This window comes from Telopea speciosissima, chromosome 3, assembly GCF_018873765.1.
Source record: "Telopea speciosissima isolate NSW1024214 ecotype Mountain lineage chromosome 3, Tspe_v1, whole genome shotgun sequence".
NCBI classification, from domain to species: domain Eukaryota; kingdom Viridiplantae; phylum Streptophyta; class Magnoliopsida; order Proteales; family Proteaceae; genus Telopea; species Telopea speciosissima.
Genome location: NC_057918.1, coordinates 56,013,568 through 56,037,002, shown reverse-complemented (window position 1 = coordinate 56,037,002; position 23,435 = coordinate 56,013,568). Strand labels below are relative to the sequence as shown.

At 40.9% G+C, this 23,435-nt stretch overlaps 1 protein-coding gene across 1 annotated transcript in view; it reads left to right on the top strand.

Moving 5' to 3' along the window:
- Nucleotides 1–473: 473 nt before the first annotated feature.
- LOC122655318 (beta-glucosidase 42) overlaps nucleotides 474–23,435 on the top strand; it is a 92,049-nt gene continuing 69,087 nt past the window's right edge. The window contains exons 1-3 of the mRNA XM_043849523.1: nucleotides 474–625; nucleotides 10,060–10,126; nucleotides 10,258–10,316. Coding sequence (XP_043705458.1) covers nucleotides 527–625; nucleotides 10,060–10,126; nucleotides 10,258–10,316 — 225 coding nt within the window. The 5' untranslated portion in view covers nucleotides 474–526. The remainder of the gene's footprint in view (nucleotides 626–10,059; nucleotides 10,127–10,257; nucleotides 10,317–23,435) is intronic.

Genomic DNA, 23,435 nt, shown 5'->3' with positions numbered 1-23,435 from the left:
GGTTGCTCATCTTTAAAACTACTTACAAATTACAATGCTCACTAAACATCGGTCTCCTTGATCGAAACATCCTGACTTGGCTAACCATCCCACAAACATCGGTCAATATAGACCAAAAATGGGTGTAAACACCATCGATATAATCATAATCTCAGGTTTTTTGTCCAAGGCTCCAACCGTGCTTTTCTCTCTCTCTGCAATAGCGCTCCAGAGAATCATGACTCCGACCCTTCGATTCCTTACATCCGTTTACGGCAATAAAGCACTTGAAGGAAGGAAAAATTGGTCTGGTATCTGCACGACCCCAAATTACCAAATATGCAATCACTATCTCATAATAAAACATAAAAAACTTCAAGCACCTCCAAAATGCCTTTCTTTCTCATGTGATGTGACTGAAGACCTTTGCAATGTCGCAACAAGAGCGTCTCTCTCTCGCATATCCCAATTAAATAGCCACAACAGAACAACTGAGAAGTATTCTCTCTTTCTCACTCACAGACACACACACACACGCATTTCGTCAATGGCGAGGATGAACTCTGTGGAAGAGATCTCCGAAGAAGTTTCTCGAAAGGACTTTCCTTCCAACTTCGTCTTCGGAGTCGCCACTTCGGCTTATCAGGTATAGATTGATTGCTCCGTTTTTCGATCTCATTTCTGTAAATTTTGATATTTACAGTGCTCTCATATAATATTCTCCGGTGTTATTGATAACTCAGAGCTCGATTTTGTTATATGAGTTCTTGATACTTCTCCGTGTGATCTTTGAATGATTATGCTCTAATTTTTCCCCATTTTTCAGAACTCTATTTACGTAAATATTAGTTGAAATATACTTTTTTCGTTTTCGGAGCTTTGTTTTGTTCTATGATAGTTAGGTACTTCACGAAGTGATCTTCAAATGTTGAAGCTCTGATTCGAGATCTTCTATGTTACCGATTTTTTAGAGCTCTGTTTGAAATCTACACTGGTCGTATTTGAAGCTCTTTGATCTGCAGGAGATTGATAGTTTTCCAAGTGATCTTGTAGTGCTTACTGCCACTGGATTCATTGATAACTTCTTTTTTCAGGCTTTAAATCCTCGGCGTTCTTATAGTACCCCGTTCCAAAGATTGTTTGTTGTTATCACATATAGTCAAAGGTTAGAGCATTTTGTGTTCGAGAACAAATTTCTTTGCACTTATCGTTCGTAAGCTTTTTATCTTACCGTTTCTACACTTACCTTGAACTTCTCTTATCATTAGTTCCACGGATATAGGTTGAAGTTAGTTTTGGAGAAGCTGTTCTCAGAGATCTTTGATTGTCCTTTAACATTTGAAAGGGGGCATAGATCAGTTCATTCTTCCCCTGTTTCGAAATTTTCTGAGAACAATTTGGTATTAATTTCTCTTTCATGCAATTATTCCTTACTTGAAATCTAATGTGTTCCGTTGTATAAGTTTTCTGTTCTTCCTAACCATCTCTTGATTTAGTGTAAACAAATTTGAATTTGGTGGGAAGGAGTTGTAATTCTTCTATCTGTGTTCTTCCAAGTTAATTCTTGTAATGCAATCTGAATATCCACAGTATGGATCTAAGATGCAAGCAGATCCAATGATCAGATCTGAGATAAAGGGAGTTCGATGAGGTTTGCTTGGCTGAAAATACAACACCAGAAAACCTACTAGAGAAAGCCAGAATCACAGTGAAACAATACTAATAGTATATGGCAGAAACTTGGACAGAATAGATCTCTCAATCCCTATACCCGATGGGGCTGGAACTTTGACTGAATGGAGGTCCTAATGGGTAGGCTAGGTGCATAAAATATCAAGGTCAACCAATGGTTGGATTAAAAGAAACAAACATCGTCAGAAGATAGAAACTGATAAAAGACAGAATTAGTAAGTCAAAGAATAGCCCATAACTCCCAATCTACTAATCCGATTACTACTAAATTTTGATTGATTGTAGTGAAGAGGGAAGGGAAGATTATATTAGAATTTGAAGCTCATCCAATGGTTAGATTAAGAGAAGCATTAAGACAAAGTTACTCCTATATTAGGTTAACCCAGAAAATCGTAGGGATACGAGAAAACAGAAAATAAAACCTGTAGGAACAATGGTTAACAGAGTAGTATATTAAGGATAACAAATCGAACACAAGAAGGGAAGAATCTTAACTAAGGTGATAAACCAAGATTGCTTAAATCTGATTTATATTGAAGGAGTTATGTACCGGTCAAACTTAATTTGGTGTGCGCGAATGCTGTCAAAATCGCTCTGAATGAAAATATTTTTTTAGACATCAAAACAAATGAATATTTTACCGCACTTTTGGTTTTTAGCAATGTTTTACCATATTAAGATTTATGGAATTTTATATTTGATAAAAACCCCAGCATTTAAAAGTTGAAAATTGCACCTACCGGCGAAAATCCAGTTTTTGTTCTTGAACTGGGGGTTTGCTTTTTATCCTTTTGGAATTGATTTTTTAACTATTTTTATTGGATTCAAATAGGGGGTATTTGCTTATTTATGAATAATATTTTAAGTAAATGAAATACCAATATAAAAACATTTACTTCATTTGGCATAAATAAGTGTCTGACTGGACAACTATGATTCTCAGTACACTGTGTGTACATTAGTAAACTTGGGTCAAGAACCACGAGTACCTTTTTGAGTTTTTTTTTTTGGCGAAAATAGTTCATGCATTGCGTTTAGAATGTCAAAAATAGGCAAAATCAGACCCAAAAAACCATTTCTGGGCCTTGAAACCTCAGTCTCGAGTTGGCTGGGAAAAAGTACCAAGTTTCGACCATATCTCAGTTTCTGGCTGGTCGAAACCCAATTTTTAGAACCTTTCCCTCAAGTTGGTACATAAATATCAATTATGCCCAACTTGCTAACTAAAGAACAAAAACTCTTACTACTAATTCCCTTAGTAAGAAAATTAGCTAACTGCTCACTAGACTGGATGAAAGGAACACAAATGACTCCTTGTTCTAACTTCTCCTTGATGAAGTGACGATCAATCTCAACATGCTTGGTGCGATCATGTTGAACTGGATTATGTGCAATATTTATTGCTGATTTACTGTCATTATAAAGGCGTACAGACAGATCAACAGCAACACAAGTCTTGAAGAAAACCTTAAAGCCAGAGGAGTTCGCATATTCCATGGGCCATAGCCCGAAACTTTGCTTCAGTACCAACAACAACTTGCTTCTTGCTTCGCCAAGTGACCAAGTTATCTCCAACAAAAGTGCAATAGTCTGATATAGATCTTTTGTCATCTGGACACCTTGCCTAGTCAACATTAATGAAGGCTTCAACTCGAAGATGATTATGAGATAAAGTATGCCCTTTCCAAGAGAAGACCTCAAATACCTCAAGATTCTATATGCTGCCTCCAGATGAGTAAAATAAGGATCATGCATATATTGACCAACTACACTCACTGCAAAAACTATATTTGGCCGGGTAAGGGATAGGTATATCAAACGCCCAACCAATCTTTGATAACTGCCCTTATCGATTGGATCTCCATTCTTTTTTTTTTAAATGAGTATTTGGTTCCAATAGTGTATTAGGAGCAGGCTTACATCCTAATATTCTAGTGTCAGTCAACAGATCAAGTGTATACTTTCTTTGAGAAAGAGAGAAGCCTTGAGCTGAATGAGCAACCTCGTTCCCAAAAATGTATCTAAGATTCTCTAGGTCTTTAACCTCAAATTCTGTCCCCAAATGAGCTTTTACTTTGCCTATTTCTTCAACATCACTCCCAGTGATTACTATGTCATCCACATAGACAATCAATACTATAATATGCTGGCCCATCTTCTTCATAAACAAGGTATGATCAACATTGCTTTGTTTGTACCCAATAGACACCATGCTCTATGGAAACAACCAAACCATGCTCTCTGGGACATTTTAGGCCATCTAAAGCTTTCTTCAGATGACACACCTTTCCCTGTGTCTCTGGGGCATAGTTATCAAGGCATCGCCAAGGCGACGCCATGGCGTCCAGACTCCTTGGTCGCCTTGGACGCCTTGGGCGGTGTCGCCTTAATTTTTAACCCTCTAAAACGCTATAGTCGCCTTCCCGCCTTGATAACTATGCTCTGGGGTAGAAAAACCAGGATGAATCTCCATGTATACTTCTTCTAGCTCCCCCATGGAGAAAAGCATTTTTTACATCAAGTTGTTGAAGATCCCATCCTTGGTTGACAGCACAGGAAATAATTACCCTAAGCATATTCATCTTTTCTATTGGGGCAAACGTTTCCTGATAATCAATCCCATAGGTTTGGGTAAAGCCTCTAGCGACCAACCTAGCCTTGTATCTTTCTACCGATCCATCAGCCTTCTGTTTAACAGCAAAAACCCATTTACAACCTACGGGTTTCTAACCTGGAGGAAGTGTTACCAATTCCCAAGTGTTATTTTTTCCCTGGGCACTCATTTCTTCATTCATTGCTTCTTTCCACTTCGAATTAGCTATTGTCTCCTGCTAGGTGTTTGGAATAGAAACAAAGGACAAAATGGAAACAAAGGCATGGAAAGAGGGAGAAAGAGAATTATATGAAATAACATTAGAGATGGGATGTTGAGTACAGGTTCTTTTGGGCTTACGAGTAGCAATTGGTAAGTCAAGGCTAGGATCAGAAGTAGACTAACTAAAAGGAGTACTTGGAACAATTAGTGCTGATTGAGTAGGAGCAGTGGTGGTGGTTCTTTGATGCCAAGTTCCTTGAGGAAAAGTCTTCAAGGTGTTAGGCTTGTTAGGCTCCCCTTGAATCAAAGGTTGCTCCTGCTCCCCCTGGATCAAAGGCTGCTCCTATTATACCATCCTCAAGTTCTATGGATGGGTCTTCCACTGTATGTGCATACACATTCAATGGCGTAATGAGGGGCACCTCTTCACTTACAGACTCCCCCTGAAGAGGTCCATGGTTAGGGAAATAAGCCTCAGACTTCCTAAAAATAACATCCAACAACAAACAAAATCTCAGCCTTATCCCAACTTAATGGGGTCGGCTACATGGATCCAATCAAACAAAGTAGGTAAAAACTGCGAAGTGAAAGAGAAGAATGAAAAATGAGATGAGAAGTGAAAAATGAAAAATGACAAATGACCAAAGGAAAATACACGAAAACTGAAAGAGAAAAGAGGCACAACCCAACAAGTTAGGAGAATCTTAGCTAAATAGGGCCTGCTACATGGATCCTTGCCCTCCACTAGGCTCTATCCGAGGTCATACACGACACGAGACCTAGAGTATGCATGTCCTTTCTCACAACTTCTCCTATGATCATTTTAGCCTGCCCCTCGCTCTTTTAGCTCTATCAATCGTAATCATATCACTCTTCCTTACTCGGGCGTCCTTCGGGCTCTATTGAACATGACCAAACCACCTCAGACGACTCTCTCAGAGCTTGTCATTGATCGGAGAAACTCCCAAGTTAGCTTTGATACAATCATTCCTTAGTTTATCCTTCCTTTTTTTTTTCACACATCCATCTTAATATGACACTTCTTAACTGCCCAACATTTTGCCCCATACATCATAGCCGGGTGAACGACGGTCCTATAGAACTTTCCTTTAAGCTTTAAAGGAATATGTCGATCACATAGCTCTCCGGATGCACCTCTCCACTTCAACCATCCCACTTTAATTCTCTGTGAGATATCATCCTAAAAATAACATCCATGGTGACAAAGAACTTTCGTGTAGGCGGGTGATAGTATTTATACCCCTTCTGGGTAGCAGAGTAACCTAAACAAAATGCAGCGATGACCCTTGGGATCAAACTTCCCATGGAGATGATGATGATTGTGAGCGAACACGACACAGACAAATACCTTAGGATGTACCACAAATGAAGAAGAGCGCAATAGAACATCAAAAAGGCAGCGAGCTGCTAGCACCCGCGACGGCAGCCGATTTATAAGATAGGCAGTAGAAATCACAACATCACCCCAAAACCGAGGAGGAACAACCATTGTGAACATAAGAGATCTGGCCACTTCCAAGAGGTGACGATTCTTTCGTTCAGCTAGACCATTTTGGGTTGGAATATCCACATAAGAGGTCTGGTGTATTATCCCTGAGAAGACAGGTAGGTCTGAGAGTCGTCCATGTATTCCTTCCCATTGTCTGACCGAAATTTTTTTACTTGAGCATCAAACTGAGTCTGAACCATTTTGTGAAACAATTGGAAGCAGGAGAAAACATCACTCTTTTGGTGCATGAGGTAAACCCAAGTAGTACGACTAAAGCAATTAATAAAGGTGACTAAGCATCGGTAACCAGATGTAGAAACACAACAGATAGGGCTCCACACACTAGAATGAATTAAACCAAATGGAATTAAACTTCTACTAATTGAAATGGGATAAACAACTCCAATTTGCTTGGCAAAATGCAAGCATCACAAGAAAAATTGTTTGGATTACAACTCTTAACCAAACTGGGAAATAAAGTAGATAAAGCTCTTAGAGGATGGTGGCCTAGACGATGATGCCACCTATGCAGTTTGGCCAAAGCTGATGCCGAAGATTCATGGAGAGAAGTCTGAGAGACTATCAAGCATGTAGAGACTACCAACCACTTTAACACTGCCAATCGTATGACCCGTTTCCAAGTCCTGAAAAAGACAATGGGTACGAAAGAAAGTTACTTTTTCAGTTCAAATCTCGAGTAAGACTACTAATAGATAGTAAATTAGCAGAGAATTTTGGAACATGCAGGATAGAAGCAAGGTTCTAAAACTCGGGTTTCAACTAGCCAGAAACCAAGATATGGTCAAAACCAACCGAAACCCTGTACTTTTTAAACTCCCGCCTTAACTCATCTCGGTTTCGCAAGGTTTCGACCAGGATCTTTTTCCATGAACAGAAAAAACACAAGAAAGGAGTGCACTTAATGGTGCCCTTCCCAGAAACAGAGGAAAGAGAACCATCAACGACATAGACTTTATTGTTACCAGATAATAAAAAATATTTAAAGAATTGAGTAAAAGAACCTATCATGTGGTTAGTGGCACCGGATTCAATGATCCAAGAGTTGGACATGACTGAGGTACAGTTGCCACAAAACTAAATACCTGGTTTGGATGAAGGTGAAGCAGAAGAAGCGGAAGTTCCTGGCAGGGAGGTAATAGAAGCAGCAGAAGGTGCTGATGAAGAAGTGGTGTCAAGCCGAGTCATCAATTGACGAAGTTGCTGAAGTTCCTCCTGGGAAAGAAGCTGATCCGATGCATTGTCTTTATATTGAAGGAGCTATGTTTCGGTCAAACCTTATTTGGTGTGTGCGAAAGTTGTGGAAATCACTCTGAATGAAAATATTATTTTAGACATAAAAACAAATGAATATTTTACCACACTTCTGGTTTTTAGCAATGTTTTACCATATTAAGATTTATGGAATTTTTAGATTTGAGAAAACCCCCAATATTTAGAAGTTGAAAATTGTACCTATCACTGAAAATCCAGTTTTTGTTCTTGAACAGGGGAGGATTGACTTTTTATCCTTTTGGAATTAGATTTTTTAACTATTTTTATTGAATTCAAATGGGGGGGGGGCATTTGTTATGAATAATATCTTAAGTAAATGTAATAACAAATATAAAAACATTTACTTAATTAATATTAGGCATATATAAGTTTCTGTCCTGGTTTCTGGCATAAGTATCTGTCTTTGTTTTCCACTAAGTCAAACTCCTATTTGGACTTTGATTTTTCAAAATCTAATAGTGCCATTGTGTTTAAATGGCCCAAAATAGGCTGTATACCAAGTTTAATGGCCGAACTAGGTCAAAAACCCAATGAAACCATCAAAAGAGTTTTAAAAAAAAAAAAAAGTGCACTAACTCGCTGAGATCTTTGTCTAACTCGGTTTTTTGGCCTGACCGAAACTAGGTTCGAAACCGAGTTTTCGAACCATACAATTTAGGGGTCCCTCCAGAATTTAATACCTTATCACAATACTTGCACCTTGACTTTTTCTTGTCATTTCCTATACGCTCTCCATGATTGTATGCTGTATCTCCATGTCTAGCTTCATCCATTGTAGCAATCTTACTCCTTTTTACACTGTTACATAAAAAAAAACATGCATTATTAACTACTCAACGTCATCTCAAATTCTAAAATAACCATATAGCTATTTCCTTTTTTTCCCCCAACTTTTTTATTTTTTTCTTAATTAAAATAATTTTTATAATTTTTTAGAAAAAATAATATCATAAGTTATGAAAAAAGAATAATGGAATGAGACATGAATCATCATTCGCAATTTGAAATACAACAAATATGCTTTCAATAATTTTAAAGAATTTTCAAAGTAAAACATAAAATTTTCCTTACTTTTTCAAATTTTTTGTAATTATTTAAAATAATTGAAAATTACAGAAATTTACATAATTAAATTCATGACTGAAAAGAAAAAACAACACCGTGAGGCCGTAGATTGGCCAACGGTGTCCAACATATATATAGGTTACCTCCAAACAGTTAGTATAAACCGTATTATTTTCAGAGCTTTTTGCAAAAAAAGTATTTTTATTTTCAGATAATTAAAATAAAAAATATTTTAAAAACAAAAATACAATCTCATTCCCTCAAGTGATAGATCGGGTAAGCATGTTCAACATATAAAATTTGAACAACAAGCAAGTATTCTTCATATTTTTTTGCAAAATATACTTTTGGAGAGAAGTATGTAACCTTCAAGTTCAAATCCCCTCCAAATGATGTTGTTGTGCAGTAAATCTCTTCCAAATGTTGTTATTGAGCAACAAATTACTTGTTCAAAGCAGGATTGGGTAAAAAAATCAGCATTTGGGGGCGTTTTCTTTTCTTCACACAGCCGAAACCAACCGAGATTGGTCAAAATTTCGACCAAGTCTCGTCAAAATGTTATTGAGCAACTAATTTACTTGTTCCTAGCAAGATTGCGTAAGATTTGGTAAAAAAATCAGCATTTGGGGGCGTTTTCTTCACACAACCGAAACCGACTGAGATTGGTCGAAATTTCGAACAAGTCTCGTCAAAATGTTGCTTTTATATCAAGTGGCATGTTGCAGTTTCGTCCGATACAAGATTTCGGACCGAAATTTCAGCGAGATGCCGAAATTTCCGCTGAAACCTTGTAAATTTCCTAACTTGTGCATGGTTTCGACTCGATAGTTGTTGAAATCAAGACACAAACCAAGATCTCACGAGATCTCAGCGAGACCTCGAACCTTAAAGTAAATAAACTCAAAACAGAACTGTATCTAGCTATTAAGTATTTAATCTAACTGAAACACTTAATTTAACTACTAATCCTGTATACCTTTTGTAGACCTAAAATTTGGGCCTCATAATTGAGCCCATTACAAATAAAAACATTTAAAACAAAAAGCCCATAACCAAGTACTAACAAACAGGCCCTAACATTGCGCTGAAACTACATTACCTTGCTTTTCTTGTTCAAATATAGACTATGTTTTAAATATTTATTTGTGCCATTTGATCCTTCCTTGCAGAATATCTAAGAATGGGTCCTCATCTTAGCTTTCGAAGCTTTTATTCTTCTGTCTCTTTGTTTTCTTGAGTTACTTCTAGTTCTGCATTAGCTTGCTTTTCTTGTTCCAAATATAGAGTATGTTTTGAATATTTATATGTGCCATTTGATCCTTCCTTGCAGAATATCTGAGAATGGGTCCTCATCTTAGCTTTTGAAGCTTTTATTTTTCTGTCTCTCTGTTTTCTCGAGTTACTTCTAGCTCTAGCTTGATGTGAGCTCATATTTTGGTTGGAATCATTATGTTGGTTTCTTGTGAAATTAACAAAGGCAGTAGTATCCCCTGAGCTGGCATATAATTGTGTCATAAGGCAGTAAAAAACATTGACATTGAATCTAACTGGGCAGAATTTATTCATAAATCACATTCCATTTTAAAAACCTGCAGACATGTTTTAAAGAAAAGTGTGGTGCAGAAACAGTTCATTGTTGGACAGTTAGTGATGCCACAAACTGTCGATATAGTAAAATCTAATCACTGTCGTTGTCACTTTTTAGGTTGAAGGTGCAAGTAAGGAGGGAAACAGGGGTGATAGTATTTGGGATGTTTTTGCGCATACAGAAGGTATGCTGCATCGATGAAGATCTTTCCATTATGCTGATTCTTCTCTTTATATGATCAAATTGAATTAATGAATTCCACTTTCTTCTTTCTTGTAAAACTTACTCAAGAAAATGTTATTTTTACCTTATCAGGGAAAATCAAAGATGGAAGCAACGGAGATATTGCGGTTGATCAGTATCATCGTTATAAGGTTTGTGTTAGTTGTAACTACAGAAATTTGCATGGTAAAAAATTATATGTTATAGGTAACTGATTCTTCATGTGGAGGTAAGATGGACTCATTAAGGAACTGATGGGCGATCTATGATAACTTTACAGGTTCATGAATTGAGTCGAGATTGAGTGTGGAAAAACTTGCTTTGAGGGATGGTTGATCAAGTTGAATAGGATTATGCATAGTTGTCAAGGTGCCTAGGCGACTTGTTGGTGTAGCCCTGGTTTTTTTCCCCCTTGACCGCCTTGGTTCACCTAGCTGCCTTGACAACTATGGGAAGTTTGTGGCAATAAAGTTTCAAGAACAAATATAAAATAAAATATTGAAACATGAAGCAGAAGATATCTCTGTTGGTTTCAATGGCAATAAAATTCCTGCAATCAGAATTTAGAGGCCTTGAAAGTTGATAATTTGAAGAACGAAAGGGTATTTGAGTTCAATGCCACCAGAGATTTATTGTGGAGAATTTTATCCATCAGTCATGAAATGTTGATCATAATAATCCTCCAGAATTGGTTTTCACTATAATATTATTGCCTTGTACATAGTCTCACATAACGAAACCTGTCCCAGTTCCAATATGATCTTGAAGTCTAACTCAAAGCTCCTAAATTAGACTTGAGACTGCTAAAATCAAGAAAGAGAAACTATTTTAAATAATGCAAAAATAATCCCAGAATAATAGTGAACTGGGTTAGAATTACAGTGGGACCCAGAGGGGAAGTCTGTCTTCAACGGTTTGTAGGCCAGGAAGGGATGTGTGGACTAAACAAACATCTTCAAAAACTATAATCTAATAAAAGGAAAAAAGAAGATTATTCTGGCTTATTGATGTAGGATAGCCCAGTGTTTAAAAATTCAGGGTTGAACTAAAATAAAAAGGTGGTAGGATAAGTGTAGGATGGATTAGGTTCGTAAGAAATAGCAGAGTAATATGGAAAGTGTAAGGGAAAGCTACTGTCTTGGACTATGAACAGTACCCATAAATAGTAATCTTGAGCAGTAAATTGGAAGAAAAAGAGAAGAGAGAAGCCTTTACTTGGCACATGTTAAATAGTTTTTTTTTTTCTTTTTCAATTCAACTCTAATTGATAGGGGGTTGATTACATATTTTTAAGGAAAACAAAAGAAAGTCTCCTAAATCTATAACTCTTCGGCAGCTCGACTATGATGCAGATTCACCACCAAATAGGGTTTGTTTCATTGGGAATAAGTCTAGGGTTGGGTTATATACATGTTGGGCCTTTGATCCCATGGGTTTCTAATGTAATAGGCCACTTTTATGGGCCTAAAATATGGGTAAATAGGTTGTATACGGGATTAGCTCCCATACTTAGTTTTATTTCCATACTTAGCTTTTTATTTGGTGTTTTAAATTGAACCGGTTCAACCAATGGTTCAATTTAAGTGATTTTATTAGTTTTTCTTTTAGTTATTTAGTTTGGCTGGATTAGGACTCTATTTTGAGTCTATTTCAATTTCCTAGTCAGTTTAAGTTAGCTAATAGGTTAGGGATAGGATTAGGCCTTTTCTTTTTAGTGTCTAAGTCTATTTTGAGTCTTCTATATAAGTTTGTAAGGGAGGCCAGCATTGAAGACGAATTTTGATTAATAAAAACTCGGCTTTATGCTTGCTGCCTTTGTTGCTGCTATTCTCTCCTATGGGATCCAGTCTTGTGAGTCATATCAAGAACACCCCCCTTGTGAGTCATATCAAGGATTGAAGGACTGGAATCCCCAGTGACTCCTTGCATCTTGAAGTTCGGGAGGTTTCTTCTAGTTTCAAGCTTCTGCCATTGTTCTCTGCAATCCAGTGAGTTTGAAGTTGCAATTTTTATTTTAACCTTCTTCTTCTAATCCTCGAACCCTTGCCTACATATACTGTTCAACATTCCCCTCCATTAAACCTACTCCAATTCCCTCCCATCTATCAAACCTAGCCCTCCATTAAACCTGCAACTTCCACCTTCGAATCATAGCTTAGTTTCTAAGCAACCATCATCCCACCATCAGATCTGTCCCAAACCTTCAGCATACATCCACCACACTCCCCCTACACTCGATCCTACTTTTAGCCCAATTAGACCACTCAAACCCTAATCCCCCTCATCTCCCATAAAATCCAAAACCCTAAAATCCATTCTAAATTCTGTCTAGCCCTAATTAGCCATCAAAACACAATCAAAGCCTGATCGAACCACCCCCCCACTGCCAGCTACACTCGACCAGAAACCCAGCCCCAAAGCCCTTTCCCAAACCCTAGAATTAGCCTAAAATCTGAAACCTAAAACCCTAACCCTAACTTTAAAACTGCAGAACTTCTAAACCTATCCAAACCCTACTTTCTTTGTACCATAATAATCCCCTACACCTGCATACTAAAACCATATATAAACCATACCTGAATTCTAGACCTAACCCTAGTTTTACCTTAAACAGCCCCAAATCTGCCTAATTAGCAAACAGTTTCAGAACTCTGATCTTACCTGGCTCCTATTAGGCCTTGCCTATATAGGACTACATTAAATTGGTATCAGAGCTATGGCGGAGGGAAGCTCCAAGCCTCCAACCAAGCCTCGAAAGACCCACCTCCATTCGTTTTTAAGACCTGAGTTCGTCTACCCAATGGGAGCATAGCCATATTAATTGTTGATGAGAGGTGACGTAACAACATTATTTCATAATCCGTGATGGATATGTTGTCCTAGTCAGGAGAGATTGCATCATGCCTACAGGTCAAGTCTTTGTTGAATTTGAGCGTTCCTCATACTCTGACGGTGCTTGGTGTCAGCCGGTATCATCTCCAAGGAGCGTTATTGCAGTAGGTTGTAATTGGTTGGACGAGCTACAAGGCTGGATTGAACTTGAAAACAACTCGTGTGTCCTACCTGATCGACACCATCTATACCATTGTTTTACTCTAAAGGGTTACAACCAAAGGTGACCACATCGACTGTACAGCCACAGGGACTGCCGAACATGTCAACTCAAACACAAGTGGCATCGACTGTGTTTGAAGTTTCACCAATGGCAGATGCACCAACAGAAGATTCTACTAAGGCGGTTTGTGTTGAAGAGATTCAAGAACCTATAGCTAAAGAAATTCAAGTAGACCAAATTGCACCAGTAGTTAAGATCATGGTTGAGAAGCTTGGCCATCAAATTGATGTGAGGGTCGAAAACATAATGGTAGAAGAAACTATTGAAGTGGTCTACACTGAAGAGAGCAAAGTAGACAAGGTTGAGGACATAGAAGATGAAGTAGTGATTGAGAACACTCCACAAGAAATCATCAACATCCAAGATGTTGTTCTTGAAGAGGTTGAGCACATAGAGTTTGTTATGCTACTATGGTTCTCTGAAGAGAAAGCTCCACGCTTTGAAGACTACATCCCTAAAGTCTACAAGCAACCAGAATTCTGCTTAGGAATGGTCAAAACTGCTACTCACATGTTGTTTCCCCCTCATCACTACAAAATTCGAGGACGAATTTTTTCAAGCTAGGGAGAGTTGATGCAGATTCATCACCAAATAGGGCTTGTTTCATTGGGAATAAGTCTAGGGTTGGGTTACATACATGTTGGGCCTTTGATCCCATTGGTTTATAATATAATAGGCCACTTTTATTGGCCTAAAATATGGGTAAATAGGTTGCATACGGGATTAGCTCCCATACTTAGTTTTATTTCCATACTTAACTTTTTATTTGGTGTTTTAAATTGAACCGGTTCAACCAATGGTTCAATTTAAGTGATTTTATTAGTTTTTCTTTTAGTTGTTTAGTTGGGCTGGATTAGGACTCTATTTTGAGTCTATTTCAGTTTCCTAGTCAGTTTAAGTTAGCTAATCGGTTAGGGATAGGATTGGGCCTTTCCTTTTTAGTGTCTAAGTCAATTTTTAAGTCTTCTATATAAGTTTGTAAGGGAGGCCAGCATTGAAGACGAATTTTGATTAATAAAAACTCAGCTTTATGGTTGTTGCCTTTGTTGCTGCTATTCTCTCCTATGAGATCCAGTCTTGTGAGTCATATCAAGAACAACCCCCCTTGTGAGTCATATCAAGGATTGAAGGACTGGAATCCCCAGTAACTCCTTGCATCTTGAAGATCGGGAGGTATTTTCTAGTTTTAAGCTACTGCCATTGTTCTCTGCAATCCAGTGAGTTTGAAGTTGCAATTTTTATTTTAACCTTCTTCTTCTAATCCTCTAACCCTAGCCTACCTATACTGTTCAGCATTACCCTCCATTAAACCTACTCCAATTCCCTCCCATCCATCAAACCTAGCCCTCAATTAAACTTGCAACTTCCACCTTCGAATCATAGCTTAGTTTCTAAGCAACCATCATCCCACCATCAGATCTGTCCCAAACTTTCAGCATACATCCACCACACCCCCCCTACACTCTATCCTACTTTAAGCCCAATCAGATCACTCAAACCCTAATCCCCCTCATCTCCCATAAAACCCAAAACCCTAAAAACCATTCTAAATTCTGTCTAGCCCTAATTAACTATCAAAACACCACCAAAGCCTGATCGAACCACCCCCCCATTGCCAGCTACACTCGACCAGAAACCCAGCCCCAAAGCCCTTTCCTAAGCCCTAGAATTAGCCTTAAATCTGAAACCTAAAACCCTAACCCTATTCCTAAAACTGCAGAACTCCACCTGACTCATACTATGCCATATAGATGCATTGGGCTAGAGTATCATCACCTGTGCTACGCACCCTTGCCAACAGGGGTTAAGGTGTTGGATGGCTATGAGAGTGACCATATGAAAGAGAAAAAGAAAAAGAAAAGAAAAGAAATCAAAAGAGAAAAGAAATGGAATTGTGATCCACCGAAAAGGTGGTTATGGGGCTATAAGCCAGAAAAAGAAATATGATATGTGAAAAAAGGATGGATGCCTCATAGGTTAATCCCAGAGGGATGGTCGGGCTGACCTTGGTGACTGATGCGGGAGCTGATCGGTCCTCTCCGACAACTCAATGGGTGTATCGTGGGAAGGGGTTAAAAGTCCGCACCAGGGATACATGTATTGGGGATTGTAGTAGCACTAAGCTACTAACCCGCCTTAGTTGTGATGTTTGGTGGCTAATAAATAAAATGAACTGCACCTCATGTAGGACTCATATGGTTGTGCTTGCATGTGCATGCATGGTGATATTTCATTCACGGGCTCAGTGCAGCTCACACTCTGTTATATATGTTTCTGTTAGATGATCCTGCAGGTGGATGTTACTGTGGCCGGGAGGCTTGTCTCCCGGAATCGGGCTCTGGTTGTTATGACGATATTGGTATGGACCCGGACGGAGGTCATACCGCTGGTACGAGTATTTTCGGTGGTAGCTGATGAAGACCTGTGAGGGGTGCAGCTGACTCTGTTTTGACTGTGGGACTCCTGTTTGTTTTTGTTGGAGTTTCCCTCTTTTGTACAACTTTATTTTTGGGGTTCGGGTTGCCTTGCCCTGTTTATATTCTTTTGTGTAAAGCTGTGTCAGATAGAGTTGGGGGCTGCAGATGTTCTGAGAGTGAGAGAGAGTAAACTAAAACAATGTTTTTGTATATATTTGTTTTCTTTACTTTCTTTCAAGCTTAATGTAAATATAGCTTTCCGCAGCACTCTGTGTTTTACATTTTGTATTATTGTGGATTTGTGTGTCTGTGAATGGATTAACAGCTTCTAGATGCTTGGGATTTGGCGGATTGCTACAGTGTAATTTTGGTCACCTATCTAATCCTCACAGGGGGTGGTTTGGGGTGTAACAGAACTTGGTATCAGAGCGAGAAGCTCTTTCTACATTCACGGACAGCGGAATAGGACCAACAACTTATAAGAAGTTAAACATGTAACAATTAAATTAATAGGGGGGGCAAATGTAAATAATAGACAATAAAGAAAGACAGAACACTAGCAATAAGCTTCAATAAAAGTTTAGAACATGGCGGAAGCCATTACATAGATGTTCAAATTGGAAGTACCACTTCTAGATACAAACAGTAGGGAAATAAACAAAGTATAAAGACTGAAAACAAAGAACTATATAAGCCATAATAAAAAAAAAAAAAAAAAACCACATAAAGTAAGGCTGAAGTAAAAAGATCAAATCCTAGGTGAGATACTGAAGCCGGAAGGACTACTCCTGTGGAGGATCATCTCTGTGTGGAGGCCGAGCCTGTCGAGAGTCAACCCGGTAGTAGGAATCCCAGAATTCAAGGCGCTGCTCAACGGAACCTAGTCTCCCCTCCAGGGAAGTGAAACCCTGATCCATCCGTGTCGACATCTGGGCAAGCTGAGTGTGGAGACCTCGGAATTGTGCCATCATGTCTGACCAACCATAGGACTCAGGCACCTGAGGTGTTACCTGTGAACTAGAAGCTCCTGTCGGCTCATAGGAAGGCAGATCTCCAAACTGTGCACCAGGATCCACTATGTCACCCTCCTGCTCACCTAATCCAGCTCCCTCTGCTGCCTCGTGTCCCTCCTCCATCTCCTCCTCAAACTCTGAGTCGCTCTTTGGCTCACCCTGCATCTTCATCTTCTGGATGGAGGTTTTGCTGATAGGCTTTGACCTATCACCTCCCTCGTACTCGCCAGCAAGAGGAACCCCAAAATATAGGAACACCTGGGTCAGGAATCTCCCATAGGGTAGGTTCCCATCAGATGGGTTCTGGGGATGATAGAGCATGACCTGCATCAGTAAGGGAGGTTGATCACTGGACCCCCCTTGCCGGCCCTCAACAAGCATAAGTAATGTATGCCCGGAGCATAGAGATGCTACCCCGGTTCCCACCCTTGGGATAGATGGTGTAGGAGATGCACCTGCTAATAATCCTAATAGTAGGCTTGTAGTCCCCCTCAGACTTTGGAATCCTTTCGACCCCAGTCAAAGCTTTGAAGATCGTCCTCTTAGTCTCCAAAGAAAACATGTCAGAAATATCCATCCTAGGCTTATAATAGCACCTGTCGCCTGTATCTGGCAGTCCCAAAATCTTTGCCAATATGGCTGTAGTAAACTTGATGTCTACCCCTTTTACCCTGCTCTCTAATCCAAACCCTTGCACCCCAGAGGCCGGTACAAGGTTACAATAAAAATAGCGAACCATCGGGTAGCATGGCTGTGTAGGAGATAGCATCGGTGCCCAACCTAGGGCATTAAACTTGGCATAGAGCCCGTACTGGTGGAAGTCATCTACTTGCACCACCCTACCATTCACAATGTTCTTAGAAGAGAACTTCACCCAATCTTGCGTATGCTCGTACCAGGAGAACCAAAATCGGTCAAACTCCGGTTCCTCGGATGAGGAATCTTCTTCGGGCGATGGAGAAGGTACTGCTGATGGTGAGGATGGCAGTGGGTCTGACCGCAGGCGCTTGCGGGTCACACTGCCTTCCTTGTCGTGCTGTGTTTACCACTTGTAGACATGGCTGCAGCAAGGCAAGAAGGAGCAGAGAAAATTTGGGGCATAAAACAGAAAAATCAAGCAAAAAGGGAAGAAAATGGGGACAACAGTCCTAGTAGCAGTAAAAATTCGAAGAACACTTACTTTGGGCTCGCGTAGATGCGCGGGAAACTTGAAAGAATGCTTGGAATTGGTGGAGGTTAGGAGTGATATAGGATACCTATACATATAGGCTTTTATGACCGGGAAGAGGTTGGAGAGACTTGCGTGTTAGGTACAGGTATAAGACTAAATAGCCACTGATTAACATAAATCTTTAACTTGTCATCCTACATAATATATCATGGCATAAAAACACCTCACAGACATAAAACTCTTAGCAATAGTAATGTAGCCGGAAATATCCTTGGTAAATATCACTTCTTACTGGAATGCTAACATTATTACACTGGAATTGTGGAAATGACAACGTACATGTGATACTTAGAAATTGTAAAGTTTTCCCGTTAAGGGTGTGGGAATATTGAACATGAAACTTCTCTCAGAAATCAATCATGGTCAATACTAGATCCAACCGGGGTGGTCGTCGTGGAAGACGCCCTCGATTTGTCCCAGAAGTTGAGCTACCGGACGGAGCTGAAGCTCAGAATTTTGAAGTATCAGTTACTTCGTCGAGGGTACCATGAGTCGTCCCAAATGCGGTACCAATGGCTGCCCAAGCTACTGCTGCTGCTCCTCAGCCAGGTATGGCAGCTGGAGAAGTGAACACCATCGTGACCACCATGATGCGAACCATACAGCAACAACAGGAGTTGCAAATGTCTACACAGTTCGCAGCTATGATGCAACAGCAAGCAGTGCCACCACTACCACCCAACCGGCCGATATAATTTCCACCACCTGTGCCCCAACATGCGGTGGAAGGCTCTACAACTAAGGTGATGGAGAGATTCAAGAAGCTCCAGCCGCCCGCATTTTCCAAATTAAATTCCGAGGCAATGCAGCCGGAAAGGTGGATTAGCGCCTTGGAGAAGGCATTCGACGTACTTGAGTGTACGGATGTGCAGAAACTGATATATGCTGGATATCAGCTACAAAACGAGGCGGAAGCATGGTAGAAGAACCAAGCCTAATTTAGAAGCAGCTCATCCTAATCTCACCTGGGAGCAATTCAAAGAAGTCTTCTTTAAGAATTATTTCCCTGAGAGCTTTAGAGACAAGAAGGAAGCTGAGTTCTCTGCTCTCGTGCAAGGATCCAAGACCGTGCTGGACTACCAACAGCAGTTTGAAGATTTGTTCCATTTTGCCCTAGAGCACATGAAGGGGGAAGCTAGTAAAACAAAGAAGCTTGAAAAAGGACTCAAACCAGAGATCGGGTCTATTCTGTCGGTCCTAGATATTCAGGATTACGCTCAAATGGTCGACAAGGCGAAGACTATGGAGGACAGATTGAAGGAGAAAGAAAAGGCTACAGCGTCGCCCGGCTTGGGCAAGAGGCCAAGCAACTATCAGAATTTCGGATGGCCGAACAAGGTTTTCCAAGGAACTAGTTCGAGCCCCAGCCTGACTTAGTATGGGCCAAACCCTTTTTCACCCCACTTATAGCCGGCCTGCCCAACCTACTGCAAGCCAAGCGACAACTGCAGCTCCGCCAGCCCGACCTGTAACAAGCCAAACAAGCCAGGCCTCTTCACCGGCCGTGTTGTCCAACAGATGTTACATGTACCACAAAGCAGGACATATGGCCAGGGAATGCATGCACCACGAATACAACACATACCCGCCAATCCAGTCCCACGCTCGACCCTTTCAGGCACGGGATAATCGGACTCTAGGAAAAGTGTTCACGCTAACTAATGAAGAAGTGGAGGCGAATCCTGAGGTGATGATAGGTAAGTCCACCTAACACTACTAAATTGTAGGAAACAACCTGTGGATGCAAGAAAACTTAATCGCATCCTTATTTTATATAAACCCTAGGTACCCTGATTGTCTCGTACGCCCCCGCGCGAGTGTTATTCAACTCGGGTGCATCTTACTCTTTTGTTTCCAACACTTTTGCGAGTAGGATGACCATTCAACCAAGGGACATTGGACACGATTTAGTAGTTAGCACACCGACCGGTAGTGTCGTGAGCCTGAAGGAAGTCTACGACCCCTGTCTGGTGGAAATTTGCGAGAAGAACTTAACCGCCCGTCTGATTAAGTTCGATATGAAGGACTTTGACGTGATACTAGGCATGGATTGGCTATCCGCCTATGGAGCGAATGTCATATGTGCAGAGAAGAAGATTACATTCAAGATGAATGACTGCTCGGTTTTCACATACCAAAGTGAACCAATGAAAAAGTCCAAAAGAATAACTTTATCTGCCCTCCAGGCGCGAAAGTTGTTGAATGAAGGATGTCAGGGATATTTGGCCATGGTGATGGATACCGAGGCAAGGATAAAGCCTTTGGAAGAACTTGACGTCGTTAGAGAATTTCCCGATGTCTTCCCAGATGATCTGACCCAGCTACCGCCAGATCGTGAAACGGAGTTTGCAATCGATTTAATTCTTGGTGTGGCACCGGTATCCAAGGCACCATACCGAATGGCACCTATAGAATTAAAAGAATTGCAGGTCCAATTACAAGATTTGTTGAAGAAAGGACTCATTTGGCCTAACGTGTCTCCCTGGGGAGCACCTGTGTTGTTCGTGAAGAAGAAGGACGGTAGCATGCGAATGTGCATCGTCTATCGAGAGTTGAATAAACTTACGATCAAGAATCGATACCCGTTGCCTCGCATCGATGACCTATTTGATCAACTATAGGGAGCAAGAGTCTTCTCTAAGATTAATCTTAGGTCCGGATACCACCAATTGAAGATTAAGAGCAGCAACATTCACAAAACGGCGTTTAGAACTCGATATGAACATTATGAATTTTTAGTACTGTCGTTCGGGTTAACCAACACCGCGGCAGTGTTCATGGACATGATGAATAGGGTGTTCCACGATGTGCTGGACAAGTTCGTCATTGTATTCATCGACGACATTCTGGTATATTCTAAAAGTGAAGAGGAGCATGCTCGACACCTTACGTTCGTGTTGCAGCGATTGCGGGAGTACCAACTGTTCGTCAAGTTCAGCAAGTGCGAATTTTGGCTTCACCAGATTGGATTCTTGGGACATATCGTCACCAAAGACGGCATCAAGGTAGACCCAGACAAGGTGAAGGCGGTTCTCGAGTGGGAGACTCCAAAGAATGCCACCGAGATCCGTAGCTTCTTGGGTTTAGCCGGGTATTACCGTCGGTTTATTGAGAATTTCTCGCACATCTCGGCACCCATGACAAAGCTAACAAAGAAGGGTGCGAAGTTTGAGTGGACTGAGGCTTGCGAGAAAAGCTTCCAGGAGTTAAGGAATCGATTGGTGACGACACCAGTGCTGACCATTCCAGATGGCACCAGAGGTATGGTGGTATACACCGACGCATCCCGAATGGGATTGGGCAGTGTGCTGATGCAGAAAGGTATGGTGGTCGTCTATGCCTCAAGGCAATTGAAGGAACACGAAAAGAACTACCCCACTCATGACCTAGAACTGGCTGCAGTGGTTTTCGCGTTAAAGATTTGGCGACATTATCTCTATAGTGAAAAGAGCGAGATCTTCAGCGACTATAAAAGTCTGAAGTATTTCTTCACCCAGAAGGAGTTAAATATGAGACAGAGATGATGGTTAGAATTGGTAAAGGATTACGACTGTGAGATTCAATACCACCCTGGCAAGGCCAACGTAGTGGCGGATGCATTAAGCAGGAAATCCCAAACCGCATCCCTTGCTTCCTTGGTTGTTTGTGAACCGCTAATAGATGAAGCTCGAAAGTTCGATCTAGAACTCATGATCGAAAGAACGGCTATGCAACTAGCAGGTGTGGAAATACGGCCGTCGATCTGGGAAGAGATAATTGAGAAGCAGCCAAAGATCCCGATCTAGCCAAGATAATCTGGGAAGTGAAGCATGGAGTTCACAGGGACCCAGACTTCTTGTTGGCCCACGACGGGGCATTGAAATTCAGAGATAGATTGTGCGTGCCTGGTGACTATGATGTGCAGGACCGAATTCTTAGAGAAGCACATAATTCACCCTACTCAATCCACCCTGGGAGCACAAAAATGTACAAGGATTTGAAGAAGTACTATTGGTGGTTTGGAATGAAGCAGACCGTAGTCTATACTTGTCCGAATGCTTCACCTGTCAGCAAATAAAGGCGGAAAAACATAGACCATATGGGTTATTGCAGCCACTACCTATTCTCGAGTGGAAATGGGAAAGAATTACCATGGATTTATGTACAAGGATTTGAAGAAGTACTATTGGTGGTTTGGAATGAAGCAGACCGTAGCTCTATACGTGTCCGAATGCCTCACCTGTCTGCAAATAAAGGCGGAAAGACATAGACCATATGGGTTATTGCAGCCACTCCCTATTCTCAAGTGGAAATGGGAAAGAATTACCATGGATTTCGTGACCAATCTACCCAACACCAAGAAAGGGATGAATGCAATCTGGGTGATTGTCAACAAACTGACGAAAGCGGCTCACTTTATCCCCATCAAGATAAACTACTCGATGGAAAAGCTTGCCCAACTATACATTAAAAATGTAGTCCGCCTGCATTGCGTGCCCGTCAGCATCGTATCCGGCAGGGACCCCCAATTCACTTCAAGATTCTGGAAGAGCCTGCAACAGGCACTGGGATCCCAACTAAATCTCAGCACGACTTTCCATCCTCAGAGGGACGGACAGTCCGAAAGAACCATTCAGACTCTGGAGGACATGCTCAGAGCCTGTATACTAGAAATGAAAGGTAGTTGGGATGCCCACATACCCTTGGTGGAATTTGCATACAACAACTACCACTCCACTATTGGCATGGCACCGTATGAAGCTTTATATGGTCGGAAGTGCCGCACACTGTTGTATTGGGACGAAGTCGGAGAACGGAAGTATCTTGGGCCTGAAATCATACAGGCAGCCTGCGAGAAAGTGGATGTGATCAGAGAAAAGATTAAAGCGGCCCAATCCAGACAGACAAGTTATGCCAATAATCGGAGGAAGAATATTGAATTTGGAGTCGGAGAGAAGGTATTTCTCCGAGTATCTCCAACTAAGGGGTTGCTGCGCTTCAACAAGAAGGGCAAACTGATCCCAAGATATATTGGTCCTTACGAAGTCCTCAACAGAGTGGGACCCGTAGCATATCGATTTGCACTATCGCCATCCTTGCAAGGCGTCCATGATGTCTTCCATGTGTTAATGCTAAGGAAGTACATCAACAACCCGTCACATGTACTCTTAGCTGAACCTGAACAACTGGATGCGGATATGACCTACGAGGAGCAGCCAACGAAGATATTAGATAGAAAGGAACATAATCTCCGTAACCGCACGATCGCATTCGTCAAGGTTTGGTGGGGAAATTGCCCCATGGAGGAAGCATCGTGGGAACCGAAGAGGAAATGCGAGAGAAATATCCCCAACTCTTCGGACTACAAGGTAAGCCAATTTCGAAGACGAAATTTTTGTAAGGTGGGGAGAAATGTCAAACCTGCCCCTAACTGACTGGAATTTTGGATGAAGGATAGGAACATGTGACCAGTCACCCAAACACACTGTGGAGCATCACTTCAGTGGTTGAATTCA